General features: G+C 40.8%; 2 protein-coding genes across 5 annotated transcripts in view; one reads left to right on the forward strand and one right to left on the reverse strand.

The window, feature by feature from the left end:
* Positions 1-928, reverse strand: part of LOC134069297 (adhesion G protein-coupled receptor E3-like) — an 11,162-nt gene extending 10,234 nt beyond the window's left edge. For both annotated transcript variants that reach the window (XM_062525285.1, XM_062525353.1), the window contains exon 1: positions 856-928. In XM_062525285.1, coding sequence (XP_062381269.1) covers positions 856-895 — 40 coding nt within the window. In that variant the 5' untranslated portion in view covers positions 896-928. The remainder of the gene's footprint in view (positions 1-855) is intronic.
* Positions 929-2,280: 1,352 nt separating this feature from the next.
* On the forward strand, positions 2,281-16,500 carry LOC134084809 (adhesion G protein-coupled receptor E1-like). Of its 3 annotated transcripts, XM_062539903.1 has the most exons (10): positions 2,373-2,387; positions 7,458-7,560; positions 8,095-8,208; positions 8,407-8,462; positions 11,283-11,486; positions 14,115-14,347; positions 14,771-14,837; positions 15,008-15,099; positions 15,892-16,054; positions 16,328-16,500. In XM_062539903.1, the coding sequence occupies exons 3-10, from the start codon at positions 8,139-8,141 to the stop codon at positions 16,442-16,444; spliced, it is 1,002 nt and encodes a 333-aa protein (XP_062395887.1). In that variant the 5' UTR covers positions 2,373-2,387; positions 7,458-7,560; positions 8,095-8,138; the 3' UTR covers positions 16,445-16,500. The 3 variants fall into 3 exon arrangements, 2 of the variants coding, with proteins under 2 accessions (XP_062395886.1, XP_062395887.1); XM_062539902.1 differs by lacking the exon at positions 7,458-7,560 and having other exon boundaries at positions 2,351-2,387; positions 15,892-16,424; XR_009939759.1 differs by lacking the exons at positions 7,458-7,560; positions 8,095-8,208; positions 8,407-8,462; ... (4 more) ...; positions 15,892-16,054; positions 16,328-16,500 and adding exons at positions 4,415-4,500; positions 5,149-5,221; positions 5,491-5,913 and having other exon boundaries at positions 2,281-2,387.
* Positions 16,501-17,120: the final 620 nt, after the last annotated feature.

Raw genomic sequence — 17,120 nt, forward strand, 5'->3', positions numbered from 1 at the left:
CTCAATCTCCTGGTGCATTAAAGCAACACTAAAGAGTTTTTCGTGCCTTAAAATAATGTTTCCAAAATCATTTCAGCAGTTCATCAACTCGTAACAGGGTGAACGGCACTTCTGCTTTCACTTTGCGGCCCTCTATCGGCTATAACCGCACTATGTAAGATAAGATAAGATGAACTTTATTGTCCCAGAAGGGAAATTTGTCTTGGGCATTACAGGTAACTGTACATGTAACTTTACGAGGTGGGGTAGTGTATCTGTAGTTCCATGAAAGGAGACATCAGAAACTACAAATTTGACTTGCTTCGATGTCGCAATACATCATACTTTCATAAAATCATGCAACATTCTACCTTGTCTGTTATTTGCTGGATAAACAAATAGCGTGTGTACGACAGAGGAAAAGTGATTTAGTGTTGCCTTAAAGCAAGACTAAAGAGTTTTTTGTACCTTAAAATAATGTTTCCAAAATCATGTTAGTGGTTCATCAACTCGTAACAGGGTGAATGGCACTTCTGCTTTCACTTCGTGGCCCTCTATCGGCTATGACTGCACTATGTAAGTTTACCAGATCGGGTAGTGTATCTGTAGTTTGATGAAATGAGACATCAGAAACTATAAATTTGACTTCCTTCGATCGCGATCGCGATACATCATACTTTCATAAAATCATGCACCATACACTACCTTGTCTGTGGACAATATTATTTGCTGGATAAACAAACAGCATGCGTGCGACAGAGTGTTGCTTTAAGAGACTCTCTTAACAACATAACGACAGAGAGAGAGAGAGAGAGAGAGAGAGAGAGATTTTGAAAAAGTGACACTCTCCTTCACATTCATACAACATGAGCTTACCTGTTATCAGATAAAGAGTTAGAATGCATAGAGCCACCATGCTGAATGTTCTTCTTGGAGCTGTTGCTGTTGAAGTGACTGACTGATGAACTTCCTTTTTGCTGCTGGTGGTATTTGACTGTTTGTCGATCATTGCAACACATCATAGCCTAAAAAAAAGAAAAACAAGTCTAGACAGAAAAAAAGGTCACCAGTCCTCCAAAGCGTTACGTTTATACTTCTAAGAAAGGTGATTATCCTTGGAAGGCTCTGACTTCATGAGAAGTGTGTGCTGTGTTTTCATCACTGACAAAGCACCAACAGTGAGGCTGTGTCCTGCATCATCATGACAATATCATCATGACTTGCACTGTGGGACACTGTTGACCTGAGTGGACTTTGCAAACGTCCAACTCTTATCTCGCACCTCCTCCTTCTTCACCTCTCCTCTCCTATCCTCTCTCTGCCTCAGTCAACAGAGTGTAATTTAACAGTTTGTTTGACAGCAAAGTGCAGCATTTTAGAATAACAGGTTAATGATGTTGAAATCTGGGTGAAAATTAACAACAAACTTTTAGAGTGAACTGTTATCTCACACCTCTCTCCCTCCTCCCTCATCCTCCCCTCCTCTCCTCTACCTCTCCCCATCATATCACTCCATCACGGACAGAGTGTGTTGGTATGTGTGCATGCACATGCATGCAGACTCTTGCAGCAGCGTCAGTGTCCGATTTCACTTGTACGGCAAGTTGGGGTACGTAGATTCTCGGAAACCCGGTGACACATCTTTCAAGAATACAGGACAAGGTGTTAGAGCCTCACCTGGCAAGAGTGGTCGGGAGGCTGGAGACCCTCTCATATGACCCCACAGTGCCCACACGTGACCACACATAGCTGACTGTCACTATTTTTGACTGAAATAGTAGCCTTTTCAAAAGTAATTTGTTATATAAAAAAGCCTAAAATGTTTTGACTAAAATTATGAGACTTTTAGTCGACTAAAACTATACTGACAAAAATGATATTTAAATGACTAAATATGACTAAGACTAAAAAGAAGATTGTCACATGACTAAGACTACGACTAAATTAAAAATATAACAAAATTAACACTACCCCACACAAAGTATCAATGTGAACCCAATCCAATATACAAAATCCCAATCCAAATTGGCAATATATAGTGTACACATATTTACACTTCCTGAATCCTTGAAAAAGGCCAACTGGCCGAAACGTTGGTATCAATACATTTGAGTTTGAGACTGAGTGTGAGGCAACATAATATTTTTCTATAAGTTACGTCCCGTGCCAGCATCTTAAAGGGTGTGCATTTTTATTTTTTCTTATTTGGACACATATATACACTCCCACACAGAAACTTCACAAGTTGGACTGAGCGGACATCTGACTCTTATCTCACACTTCTCTCCCTCCTCCCTCTCCCCCTCCTCGTCTCTCCCTGCATATCACTACATCAGTGATGGTGTGGGTTTGTGTTTTGGTGGGTGACAAACGGCAGAATCACACGATGGAAGTTCCCTATTTCACATGTAAGTAAATAGATTTCAACATCTCTACAGTAGTATCAGCTCGCCTGTCTTTTTTTAGTTGTCTTAGTATATGGGTTTGTGTATTTGTATACTTTGTGTTATTGCACTGTATGTAAGTTTGGAAGATTGTCTGTTTGTCTGTCGGTCGGTATGTCTGTCTGTCTGTCTGTCTGTTTGTCTGACTGTCTGTGTGCTCTGTCTGTTTGTCTGACTGTTTGTCTTTTTGCCTGTCTCTCTGTCTGTCTGTCTGTCTGTCTGTCTGTCTGTATGTCTTTGTGTGCCTGATCATGTGGATGTCTGGTAGGAGACTGTTTATCTGTTTTCTCCCCCTCTTTCTTGTTCACTTTATGTCTGTCTGCCGGTTTGTCTGTCTGTCTGTGTGTTCTGTGTGTTTGTCTTTTTCTGTCTGTCTGTCTGTCTGTCTGTCTGTGTGCTCTGTGTCCCTGACCATATGGATGTCTGGTAGGAGTTTCCTCCTCTTTTTCTTTGGTCTTTGTGCATTTGGTCTCTACATAGATCTGGTCTATCTAAGAAGGTAGTAATAGCACACATGATCTGACATAGCACAGTATATGTTTGGAGGACCACTGTTAGTTTCACCTGTAGATTTATAACATTTAAATCTATCTAGAGGAGCTGTGAGTTTGCTACTTAAATAGCCATTAAAGTTTAAGCCTCCATTAAAGTTTAAGCCTCCGCATTACATACTGTGCAATCTTTGAAGCTTTCCAATGGGTGCCCATACTTTTGAAAACAACTGTGTGTGCATTTACACATAAGCCAACATTATTACGTGCAACAGGCATAATATGTGCAGCAAATGTGTGTGCTGTTCTGGCCTTTCTGACGTTTGTTGTGCAGTCATTTGAATGACTGCTCTCATGCAAACGCTGCTGCGGTCTCCTGTTGAATTACTATCTCATTAGAGGTGATATTTATTTACCTGTGCCCCACCTCAGTGGCGACACAGATAACCTTTCAATAGCTGTTCTTGGAACCTGTTTCGTGTAAACACTAATTATGACCGCCGCTAGCATAGCTAGCGAAGCGGTCATATAGTTGTTGTCAAAGTTTTTTTTTTTTTTTTTTTTTTTTTTCCGTCATCGGTTCTGAATTTTTGGTCAACGATTCCCGGGACACCGTAACACCGGGGCACATGAAACTTGGTGGGCATGTAGCCCCAGTAGACTTTTACGGAAAAATTTCGTTTCGTCCCCGGGGGTCACTCCCCCCCCGCGCTGGCCCCGCCCGAAGCCCAAAAATTGCAGTTTTTCCTACATAACTACCTGAACCGTGGCACCGAGGATGACAAATTTTTTATGGTATGTTGGTCTCAAGAGCTCGGATCAACTTAGCTTATAACCAGTCATTTGTGAATTGCACCCCCATGGTAAAAATTGAAAATGTAATGTAATATTGCTTTAATTGCCCCTATCTTCAGATGAGATGCTATGAACTGCACCAAATTTCATATGTATGATTAACCTGACACCCTCTGGGAGTATGCCAAGTTTTGTGGACTTTCATCCATGGGGGGCTATAATAAATGTATTTATGTGTGCATTTAGTGAATGGTCCCTCAACGTGGCTGCTCTACACTGAAGCCTAGAATGGCCCCATGGCCCCATGTAGCTGTGTCACTGGCACCCCCGTGGCTACCCTGTGCTTACCAAATAAAACAATTATGTATTTATTACGATTTTATATGAGAACGTCAAAAGCAGAACTAATGCAACCACGTTCAAACACTGCAGCCTGCTGCCACTGGTGTGTGGCGCTGGCGCTGCTCAGTGAATGATAGATCAGACCAGAGAGAAGAAGACAAACGAAGAAGATGGAGTTGTGATTTCTCAGTTCCGAATGGCGGCCATATTGGAATTTGCTTTACTGTCGCTAGTTTCACACTACTTGATTTCTCATGTTGCAGTAAGCTAAACGATTTCATCTCTTACGTGACTTGTTGTTCTTGCACGTAACTGTGTAACCGTCTGACTGATAAAGAAGTTGTTAAATGTCTTTACGTTTAGAAACATAATCAAGCAGACTCATCCAAGCAGATGCGAATAGCCTACAATGTCAGTACTCAAACCACCAGTAGCAGGCTTAGGACTAGGTAAGTAAAACATCTCTTCTCTATATCTCTACTATTTTCATTTTAAAAACTGTATGTAAAGTGTAATTCTAGCCAACACCTGTTTCCAAAATGTATTTATAGAGTCTGTACATGTGGTCCCTAGCTTGGTTTGCCCGAAAATTAAGTGGAAATATCCTTTAGAAGTGTTTACTTTAGGCGCTAGTTAGCATGTAACAGCATCTGAATTAATGAACTGGCATGGTGCATTTATACCTGACGATCTCTTTCAAGTAATTTAAATAAAAAACGGACCTCATGGTTAGTATTTATAGAGTCTGTACATGTGGTCCCTAGCTTGGTTTGTCTGAAAATTAAGTGGAAATATTCTTTAGTAGTGTTTGTACTCTAGGCGCCAGTTAGCATGTAACAGCATGTGAATGAATGGCCACTAGCATGGTGCATTTATACCTGACGATCTCTTTCAAGTTATTTGAATAAAAAACTGACATCATGGTTAGTATTTATAGAGTCTGTACATGTGGTCCCTTGCTTGGTTTGTCTGAAAATTAAGTGGAAATATCCTTTAGAAGTGTTTGTACTTTAGGCGCTAGTTAGCGTGCCAGGAGTCATACCATTGCAGTAATCATCTCACTAAACACGTCTTTTCATATCCAATCTGTTCAACAGAGTTTGCCAGTCAGACCACTACACCTTTGCCAGCACCACCACCCAGCAAGCTTCATCAACTCCAGCCATGCCGGTAAATACAGTGCCTATTGACAGCCTACACACCCCTGTTCAAATGCCAGTAGCTTTGTCCATTGTTAAATCCCCGTTGTTCTTAAATGTGTTATTGTGTTTCGGAAAGGTATTGCATTACATTACTCTTCACCTTTTGCTTTTGTAGTAGAAAACATGTTGATGGTAGTGAAAAGGTAGTAAATTCAGCTCAATTTTTTTTGCATGAACCCTGCCATTGCAGTAATCATCTCACTAAATACGCCTTTTCATTTCTAATCTGTTCAACAGAGTTTACCAATCAGACCTACACCTCTGTCAAATTCGCTCACAACGCTGCCAGTAACACCCCTGCAAGGTAGAACTGCATTTTCATTAATCTGGCACCAATATCAAGGGAGAAACAAGCCATGAATGTCTGTCACAACTTCTTTGCATCTTTACTTTCCTTACATGTGAAGAGTGTGTTACATATATCATTATTAAAAATAATTTTAATAAATTGTTTAAGCATGTACAATAAATAAAGCATGTAAATGAGCAGGTAAAATAAATAAACAAAAGCAAGTAAAATAAATAAATAAACAAAATGTATTGAACCTAATACTATGTGTGGTGAGTCTGTGTGATAGTTGCTGAGGATAAATGTTTTTATATTGGATTATTAAATTACAGAATACATTTATAGGTTTCTCATCAGCAGGCACTGTCTTCACCTTAGTACATTTGGTAACTTTGGTAAGTCCTGTAAATAATTGTAAATTGTTCTGATTGAGGGCAAATGGAAAGTGTTGTAATGTATTATTGCTATTTTAGTGCATCATTTTCATTATTATGGCCATAAATAAGGCCAATTAGAAGCTGGTGGGTAGTAAGCGGCAAAAGGGTGGCCCTTTATCTGGAGCTGCTTCTGAGCCGCCGCTGGACAGCCAGAGAACTGATGAGCAAAACTCCAGCGGGCCACTGGTGGTTACCGCCGTTGGACCGCCAACTCTGCCGCTGGTTTGTAACAGTAACTTTAGCATTGCCCATTAAATGATTGCAAAATATTTATTGAGGTGAGTTTAACAACTGTAATTTCATTGGCATATAATTCAGGCCTATAGTAGATGGCTAAATGGCTACAGTAGAAGGATACACGAAAAGCCCAAACTACCAAAATCTTCATATTTTATTACCACAGTTTCTATCTATAGGCCTCTCTTATTTGGTATACTGACTAGACATTATTGAACAAACATAGGCTATTCATCTGTATTTCAGTATCTCAGTAGGTTAAAGTATTTTTTAGATACCTCCCTGAAATTACTTTTTGCAGGTTGTGATGTCTTCTATACGTTCTGACGTTACTGTTAAAATGGCGTAACTGTTAAATTCCAATATAGTGAGTAGGCTATTGGCAAAACCGATTGGCATTTTTATGTTGAGCCGGCAGGGGGCTCAGTTTAAAAAGTAACTAAGTTCGCACACACACATCAACAGATTCACACGCACAGATAAACACACTTCCACGGATTCCACACACACACACACACACACATGCGCACACATGCACATTCACACACACAGACAGACACACACACATCTTTATACAAGCAAACTCACACATGCACACACTCATATACACATGAGCTGCAAGAGTAGGAGATATACATAGAGTATATTGCACAAATCGGAGATAAGGCAGGTTTAGACTTGCTGCAGACAACGCGTTCGTGTTCGTATCATGACTGCCTCGCGTATTTTGCGGTCGTTTGGTGCGTCGGTCGTGCACGTCGTCGCAAGCGAACATGACGCGTCCGCGAGATGCAATACTGATAAGAAAGTAGGGGGCGATCACTACAAAAAAAGGTGACTGCAAGATGCATTATCGACATCGAAGCTGGGGGCAATCATGAGAGTAAACAATGGCACATGGCCACATCCACATCTGATGTTACTATTCTCCCCCTATTGAAGACCTCCAGTAGGGTGCGTAATGCTGCAGCGAGTCTGTACACCGGACACAGCAGGTCGCACACGGGCGCATATGCTTACGGTTGGTCTAACAGCAAGTATAATCTCAGCCATACAGGAAAGTTGACGAGCGTAATTCGTTTTGGAGAGAATGTGCAGAACTGAGCGGCGGTCATATTGTGTACCGCTATGCGGTGCATCTAGTTATATTAGCAAATGTGGTGGTGGTGACAACACCCCTGGACGTTTTGTTTTGTCTAGTAGTTATTATCAAGAAACTATCAATAACATCCTGTCTCTAGTTCGAGCTGCTGGTGTCTAGCAGCAACGTTGATGGTGTGACTGCTGTTCTGACAGAGCTCACTCTGGTTATTCTACAAGACGAGAGATCTGTGTCACATGTCTGTAAGTTCCTGTGTCAAACTTTGTATCATTCTGTGTATCATTTCATACAAAAAAACTGTGTGTTTGGTGGCCTTTGAGGACAACTTGTTTGCATTTAAGCAACATATCCACCAGTTCAATTTGTTTGAGGAAGGTATTACTGCAAATAACCATAGATTGTATTAGACAATCCCCTCCCTCCCTTCCAGAAACAGGCTTGTTGGTATTTCTTCCATTTTAACTAATGTTCAGTTGTTGTTCATGTTCAAGTTCAAGTTTATTGTCATGTACTTATGAAAAAAACATTTCATATTGGCAACAATTTGGCAATGTACTGAACCTCACTTTCCACAACACACATCAGTTACATGCTATAGTTTTAATGACATATTATACAGTATTTTTTCATAAGCTTATGAAAGACGCAATTTATATCACAAGAAAGACTACAGGATACTTTGCGTGCACATGTTCCAGTTTTATGAAACACGTCTGTATGTCTCTAATCTTTTCCCTTCTGACAAAATAAGCAAATTACTTATTTTCGCTTTCTAGAGGTGGCCATCTTCACCATTGGACCGCAGGCCAATGATTCGAAAATGCTGCGGAGCAATGTGTCTGGGCTCTCAGTGGACGCTAGCCTTCCAGACCTGGTCAGGAACACCACAGGTGGGGCACTGTATACCGTATAGACCAGATGGACGAGTAGCCCACACTAATCACGGTCACTCATCTATTCTCTCTCTCTCTCTCTCTCTCTCTCTCTCTCTCTCTCTCTCTCTCTCTCATTCAGTCACACACAGTCATATACAATATGTTCTGATGATTCATATATTTATATTCCTCTCCTCTCTCTGTCACTTTTAGTCTCTGTTCACGCGTCCACCTTTGCTTTGATCATGCAAACAGCCGGACCTCTAAAGGTGAGAGGGGCCTTATATGGTGTCCATGACTAACACTCTGCTGCAGGTGTGCTATGTCTAGTAGAGAAGCTGATTCAGGTAGTACTGTACATAGTTGTTCATTTTGTTGTCCTGGGCCCGTATTCACAAAGCATTTTAACTTACCACTAAGAGTACTCCTAAATCGCGCTAGAAGATTTTAGTTAGGAGTTTTCCCTTAAAAGTTATTCACAAAGTCAAGTCAAGTCAAGTCAAGTCAAGTCAAGTTTATTTATATAGCACATTTCATACACAGAGGTCATTCAATGTGCTTTACATAAACAAAAACCAAACAGTAATTATAGCAGATAAAAGCATAGATGGGCAAAGAGTAATAGTAATAAAAATAATAATAATAATAATAATAATAAAAAGATCATAATAGAAAATAAAAACAAAGCATAAATCAAGATCAAATCAATAAGGAATAATTAACATAAAAGACTCCAGATGGAGTAATTAGCCTTTCAGACCTACTTTTAGTAAGGAGAAACGCCCACTCCTAAACTAAAAGTGAGTCTTCGTTGCTATGGTTGACGTCATTACTCATGCACGAGCTTGATGAAAGTGACCACCTTGATTGGCTGGTGATTATAACGCGGGAATGATGGCAAACCTCCCCTACAATGACGAGTTGAGTGACAGGTGTTAGGTCTTAGCTGGTGAGAATGCGTGCGCTATGTCGGGCTGTGAAGGATGGAAGATGATGAATAAATAGGCATAGCCTTAATGAATAAAGAGTAGGCTTAATGAAACACTATGGACTGGAGCAGTATTTTTGCAACATGTTTTAAATTAATCTGTATGAAAACACGTAGCCTATATTTGCAAAGAGGAGAAGCGATTTAATTTAATTAGGCACAATGAGACGTTACATTTAGTTTAGGCCTACATGCAATGGTGGTTTTGGTTGTCGGTGGCATTATTGCATTTGCATCCTTAGTTGCAATGCACATTTATTCCCCTGCATGACAGCGAGCTCCTGCACTGCACGGTAATTTCAAAACATCGCGACGTGAAATGCCACTAAAAGCGGGTTGTGAATAGGTCTTAGTGAGTTAGAAGTCCTCTCGAGTTCTTTTACGCTGTCCTAGACTTAGGAGCTACTTTTAGTCTTAAAATGCTTTGAGAATAACTTTTAGTGAAAAAAATTAGGAGTCATAAAGTTAGGAGTTACACGCCCATTATTTTTAGGAGTTCCTCCCTAAATTCGCAAGTTAGGAGCTACTTTTAGCCCTAAAATTCTTTGTGAATACGGGCCCAGATGCACAGGTTGGGGATTATTTAAATGCAACAATGGACATGTGACAACTGTCAAAGATTGTGCCATACTCAAAATTACCAAATTATCTCACTTACTTACAGTAAGTACAGTAGAACTTTTTTGATCAGTTTCATCCATGTGTACCCTCTTTGTAGCTTGAACCTCTCTTTTACAGACACTGGTGACATTTTTATTTTGTTCTTTACCATACCAACCTTGAAGAAGTAAGACTGATCAAATCACTGTAAATGGAAAGTAATATTTTTGGTGCAAAACACTGCATTTTACACATCATCATGTTTGACACATCATCACTGTTTCATCAATCATTTAAATGTTAACATGTACAAATCAAACATGTTGATGTGTACTTGTGAGTTGCCTGAACCTACATGTATGTTACTCAATCAGTGATCACATTTGTTGTGTCTTTTACTGGCTTTGAATAGAAAAGTAACTGAAAATGAAATGTAAAGTTCTCATGTTTTACGTTGAATTTCAGAAGAGATTATCACTGCTGTGTTATTTGACACCATCATTATGTCCCTTAACATTGAATTTCAGAAGAGCATATCACCAGAGACGGTTTATAAAGCGAGACGATTCATATGAGGGTAATTTCTGGTTTCATTGTGACGTAGGGTTCACAACTGCCACTCCCCTTTAGGAGGCAATCGGGAGGTCCGGTGTCAATGTATTTCTATGGGAGAAATAAACCTTAGATCTCGGATTATGACCATTCCCTTAGCCCTACATTCAGCAATGCAAGTAAAGAACCCATATTCCACAAGGCACACGTCTTTCCAACATTCGTTCTCACATTGAAATCTTATTTTTCTAGCAAGATAAATACATAGAAAAATTACTTTTGTTGGTGATCTGTCTCTGTCTCCGCTAATTGCGCAGGCCACCTGTTATCAATGGCACACTGCTTCAGCTGCTTCTACACCGTTAGTAATCGTCACTAATCACAGCCCTTTAGGAGGCAGGAAGTGGTGCCATTTCGTTCCATTGAAAAAAAACCTTTATGATTCATCTTCGTAACTAGACAATCTTTGATATCGCTGCTGTTATTTTGACACCATCATCAATATGTCGCTTTATGCTGAATTTCAGAAGAGCATATCATTGCTGTTATTTCACACTATCTTTATGTCCCTTTACGCTGAATTTCAGAAGAGCATATCATTGCTGTTATTTCACACTATCATTATGTACCTTTACGCTGAATTTCAGAAGAGCATGTCATTGCTGTTATTTCACACTATCGTTATGTACCTTTACGCTGAATTTCAGAAGAGCATATCATTGCTGTTATTTCACACTATATCTTTATGTCCCTTTACGCTGAATTTCAGAAGAACATATCATTGCCGTTATTTCACACTATCTTTATGTCCCTTTACGCTGAATTTCAGAAGAGCATATCATTGCCGTTATTTCACACTATCTTTATGTCTCTTTACGCTGAATTTCAGAAGAGCATATCATTGCCGTTATTTCACACTATCTTTATGTCTCTTTACGCTGAATTTCAGAAGAGCATGTCACTGCTGCTGTTTGACTCCGTCATGATGTCCCTTGGGCTGCTCTTCCTCGCCATGTCCATCGTGACCTTTGCCCTCTGCCATCAGACCATCTGGGTGAACATAGCGCGCCTCAACCTCTGTGTGTGTCTGTTCTTCGCTCAGCTCATATTCCTGCTCACGCAAAACTACCTTCACCTAATCCACCCTCACAAGGTATGCCTATGCCTGTATGTGTGTGTGAATATATATAGTGTGTGTGTGTTCTCGGCCCTGCAGGTGTTGCGCTGTGTGCGTGTGTGTGTGTGTGTTGCCTGTTGTGCTGTGCGAATATGTGTGTGTATACAGTATACAGGTGTTGTGCTGTGTGAATATGTGTGTGTATATATACAGGTGTTGTGGTGTGTGAATATGTCTGTGTATATATACAGGTGTTGTGCTGTGTGCTGTGTGTATATATATGTGTGTGTGTGTGTGTACTGTATACAGGTGTTGTGCTGTGAGCTGTATATATATGTAAGGGATAATGTATAGAACGCCGGTCATTATCGGAAAATAATTCCCGACAGGACGGACAGAACCCCGACGCGCAGCGGAGGGGTTTTGCTTCGTACTGAAGGGAATTATTTTCAGTTATTATATGGCTCTCTAGAATGTTGAGGGAGCTCCCATTCACTTTGAATGGGCCTCTCAACGTTCTACCGGTCCGTTATATCTGCATATTGACCGCTCCGAAGGTATAATGACCGCTGCCAATGGCAACGGGTTCACTCCGCTAGTTGTTGCAAAAGCCACGAAACGCTAGCCAAGTCATTGCTAAAGACACATTGAGATAAGTTGATTTTCTCGTTTTGGCAAGTAGCCATATAATAAGCGCGATAATGTATAGAACGCCGGTCATTATCTGAAAATAATTCCCTTCAGTACGAAGCAAAACCCCTCCGCTGCGTGTCGGGGTTCTGTCCGTCCTGTCGGGAATTATTTTCCGATAATGACCGGTGTTCTATACATTATCCCTTACATAATGACCGGCGTTCTATACATTATTGCGCTTATTATACGGCTACTTGCCAAAACGAGAAAATAAACTTCTCAATGTGTCTTTAGCAATGACTTGCCTACCGTTTCGTGGCTTCTGCAACAACTAGCGGAGTGAACCCGTTGCCATTGGCAGCGGTCATTATACCTTCGGAGCGGTCATTATGTAAGGGATAACGGCCGACGAGGTGACCGGTTCGATGGAAATAATGGCTAGGTGGAGGTCTAGAACTCCGGCGACGTGCGAAGCACGGAGACGGAGTTACCTCCGCCGTGCCATTATTTCCATCGAACCGGTCGACCTCGAAGGCCGTTATCCCGCTTATCTCCCATTTGTATACATAACCTGTATATTTAGAACATAGTTTTATTCCACCGTTTCGTCCGTTAACATCGCTAAAACTGTCTTGACTGTGGGACTACTTTCCGCCACATATCAACTTTCTACTTGCAGGACAAAACTGCCGTTACTAGTTCTAAAATGGATGGTTGCTATGGCCAAAGGCCAGTCGTTAGTTCTAAATGGCTGGTTGCTACGGCCAAAAGCCAGTCGTTAGTTCCATCTCTCCCGTTGTCAAGCGGCCATATCCCAGGATTCTGATTAACTTTAACTTTGAAAGATCGCTACTTTTATAGCCTACATGGCATCCAACTAGCTACAATCCACCTCCGTCATATGCTACAATGTTACTATGGTTCTGCACGTCTGTATTTCAGCTTGGATGCAACGTGACAGTTCATTTAAACTTCGCAACGAGTTTGGCGAATTAATATTCAAGTGTAATAAGGGAACTACTTCACAGGTAGCAGGTTATACGAAGTTAATGGCCACCCCATCAGCCAATCAGAGAAGAGAATTCCATTGTTGAGGGAGATAAGCAGATATAACGGACCGGTAGAACGTTGAGAGGCCCATTCAAAGTGAATGGGAGCTCCCTCAACATTCTAGAGAGCCGTATAATAAATATATATATATATATATATATATATATATGTGTGTGTGTGTGTGTGTGTGTGCTGCCCTGCAGGTGTTGTGCTGTGTGCTGTGTGCTGTATATATATATATATATATATATATATATATATAGTATATATACTGTATGTATATGTGTGTGTGTGCTGCCCTGCAGGTGTTGTGCTGTATATATATGTATACAGTATGTGTGTCTGTATATATACAGGTGTTGTGCTGTATATATATGTATACAGTATGTGTGTGCTGCCCTGCAGGTGTTGTGCTGTATATGTATACAGTATGTGTGTGCTGCCCTGCAGGTGTTGTGCTGTGTGCTGTGTGCTGTATATATATATATATATATATATATAGTATATATACTGTATGTATATGTGTGTGTGTGCTGCCCTGCAGGTGTTGTGCTGTATATATATGTATACAGTATGTGTGTGCTGCCCTGCAGGTGTTGTGCTGTATATATATGTATACAGTATGTGTGTGTATATACTGTATGCAGGTGTTGTGCTGTATATATATGTATACAGTATGTGTGTGTATATACTGTATGCAGGTGTTGTGCTGTATATATATATGTATACAGTATGTGTGTGTGTGCTGCCCTGCAGGTGTTGTGCTGTGTGCTGTGTATATATATATATGTGTGTGTGTGTGTGTGCTGCCCTGCAGGTGTTGTGCTGTGTGCTGTGTGCTGTGTATATATATATATATATGTGTGTGTGTGTGTGTGCTGCCCTGCAGGTGTTGTGCTGTGTGCTGTGTGCTGTATATATATATATATATATATATAGTATATATACTGTATGTATATGTGTGTGTGTGCTGCCCTGCAGGTGTTGTGCTGTGTGCTGTCCGGGCTGCTGCACTTCCTCTTCCTGTGTGCCTTCACCTGGATGCACCTGGAGGCGGTGACGCTCCTCCTGCTGGTGCGCAAACTCAAGGAGCTGCGCGCCCACAGGGTGCACGCCCCCAACTGGGCCTACCTGCACCTGATTGGCTACGGGGCTCCTCTCCTGCTGGTGGGCGTGGCTGCAGGAGTGATGCCTGATGGCTACGGCAGTAAGGAGTGAGTGTCACGGGGGCAAACAGGAAGTCTGATTCAATACAGGAAGGAGTGAGTATAGACCTCTGAAGTTCGCCTACTAAAAAGAAACCAAAGCTGCCATCTTTGCCCATATAAGGAGATCTGGGTGAAGCTACTGAAGTTGCATTTTCAAGTTAGCTCTGGGGTAGCAAAAATCTAGGTTTGACGTTTTGATGTACCGAAGATCACCCACTTCAAGGCTGAGGACAAAAGTGTGTTGACCAAAACGACTGCTTTTTTTGTAGGCCAACGTCTACTGCAGGGCAAACAGAAAGTCTGATGTCTAGGAAGTCTAAGTCTATATATACAGTATATATATATATATTCTATATAATACTCTACAATGTTACACATCTTTTAAACATAAATAATACTCCACAATGTGACATACATTTTTGTTGGTAGGTGCTGGCTGAAGGCAGACAGGGGATTCATGTGGAGTTTCGTCGGTCCTGTGATCTTCATCCTAATAGTATCCTAATTCTATCATCTGTACCTATATTGTGTCTATACTGTTACAGTCACACTGGACATGCATACATGCAGTGTGCAATGTCAATGTGATGTGATACGTGTAACAATGGCATACGAACAATTCTTGACCCAAACTCATATTGCTTTATGACTTTTGTATCTTTCTAGTGTAATACCCTCCTCTTCCTCGGCATCTTCATCAGTCTGACCTGCACCCTGGCTGAAGCTAGCAATGACCTCTACAAGATTAAAGAGACCAGGTAAGATCGCTCGATCACTCTTCCTCTCCTAGCAATGACCTCTACAAGATTAAAGAGACCAGGTAAGATCGCTCGATCACTCTTCCTCTCCTTGCAATGACCTCTACAAGATTAAAGAGACCAGGTAAGATCGCTCAATCACTCTTCCTCTTCTTCCAACTCAATGACCTCTACAAGATTAAAGAGACCAGGTAAGAGCGCTCAATCACTCTTCCTCTTCCAACTCAATGACCTCTACAAGATTAAAGAGGCCAGGTAAGATCGCTCAATCACTCTTCCTCTACTTCCAACTCACATGAACTAGCAATGACCTCTACAAGATTAAAGAGGCCAGGTAAGATCGCTCAATCACTCTTCCTCTTCTTCCAACTCAATGACCTCTACAAGATTAAAGAGGCCAGGTAAGATCGCTCAATCACTCTTCCTCTTCTTCCAACTCACATGAACTAGCAATGACCTCTACAAGATTAAAGAGACCAGGTAAGATCGCTCAATCACTCTTCCTCTTCTAGCACTGACCTCTACAAGATTAAAGAGACCAGGTAAGATCGCTCAATCGCTCTTCCTCTTCTTCCAACTCACATGAACTAGCAATGACCTCTACAAGATTAAAGAGGCCAGGTAAGAGCGCTTAATTACTCTTCCTCTTCTTCCTCTAGATTCTTAAAAGTCTACATGGTTCCCCAGGAACCCTTTTTAAAGAGTGTGTGGCCTATTCTTTTCTCTCCTTTTTTTGTGCATGTTCTTTCCGAATGTACTTCTATACCTCTTCACACTGTCTCCTCTTTGCAGGGTGCTGGTACTCAAAAGCCTTTATCAGTTCACTGCCCTTGGTTGCCCATGGATCCTGGGGCTCTTTGCATCCAGGAGTGAGGTGCTGGAGGCACTCTTCCTACTCTTCACTTCCCAGCAAGGCACCTTCATCTTCCTCATCCACTGTGTGCTGAACCAAGGGGTCAGGCTTCTTATTTTACGTGAAATGCCTGGAATCAATCAACCAACCAATCAATCAATCAATCAATCAATCAATCAATCAATATATCTATCTATCTATCTATCTATCTATCTATCTGTCATCCATTACACATACTGGTCAGGTATCCTTCTTACTTCAATTAAGCAATCAATCATCAACTCATCATTGCCTTTTGTAAAGGCGGCATGTAGTATTAATGCATTTTTACACATGCATTTTTTATAAATAAGTTGTAATTGCGTTTGTTCTCAGGTCCAACAGCAGTTACGAACATGGGGGAAGAAACTACAGTCATACTATAAACAAGCTGTATCAAGGGAGGACACATATGCAATGTTTACCATTAGCAAACACAGGTGCAGAGTCTAATTGACGTCTTTTTTGAATATTGTTTTATAATTATTTTCCTGTGAACATACAGTGCCTATAGAAAGTCATCATACCCTTTTGAAATAGTTACTTTTTTTGTCTTACAGCCTGAAATCAAAACCCATTTAAAAAAATATCTTTTCCAGTTTTATTAACAAATTTAGCTGTACAACATCAAAATAATGAAAAAAAAGTCAACAGTTCTGAAAATTAATAAAAAAATAAAAACTAGAATAACAGGGTTGGAAAAGTCATCATACCCCTGACTTAATACTTTGTAAAGCTTCCTTTTGCTTTCATTACAGCCATCAATCTGTTTGGATATGTCTCTATTTTAGCTTTGCACACCTAGATAGGGGAATATTTGCCCAATTTTCCGTGCAGAAATGTTCAAATTTAGTCAAATTCTGTAGGGAATGGCAATGGACTGCTCTCTTCAAGTCAATCCACAGATTTTCTATAGGATTTAAGTCAGGGCTCTGACTTTGCCACTCAAGGATATTCACCATCCTATCCTTAGGCCACTGCTTTGTTCTTTTGGCAGTATGTTTAGGATTATTGTCGTGTTGAAAGGCGAATGACCTCCCCATCCTCAGCTGTCTAGGAGAGGGACGCAGGTTTTCCTCAAGAATTTGGGTGTACTTGGCAGCATCCACTTTCCCTTCTATCCTGACCA

This window comes from Sardina pilchardus, chromosome 1, assembly GCF_963854185.1.
Source record: "Sardina pilchardus chromosome 1, fSarPil1.1, whole genome shotgun sequence".
Classification (NCBI taxonomy): Eukaryota; Metazoa; Chordata; class Actinopteri; order Clupeiformes; family Clupeidae; genus Sardina; species Sardina pilchardus.

Bases quoted from the DNA above. Each gene is read 5' to 3' on its own strand.
- LOC134084809 (XM_062539902.1), top strand. From the start codon at position 8,139: ATGCTGCGGAGCAATGTGTCTGGGCTCTCAGTGGACGCTAGCCTTCCA. The intron at 14,348-14,770 runs GTGAGTGTCACG...TTTTGTTGGTAG, and splicing joins GATGGCTACGGCAGTAAGGA to GTGCTGGCTGAAGGCAGACA. The intron at 15,100-15,891 runs GTAAGATCGCTC...TCCTCTTTGCAG, and splicing joins TACAAGATTAAAGAGACCAG to GGTGCTGGTACTCAAAAGCC.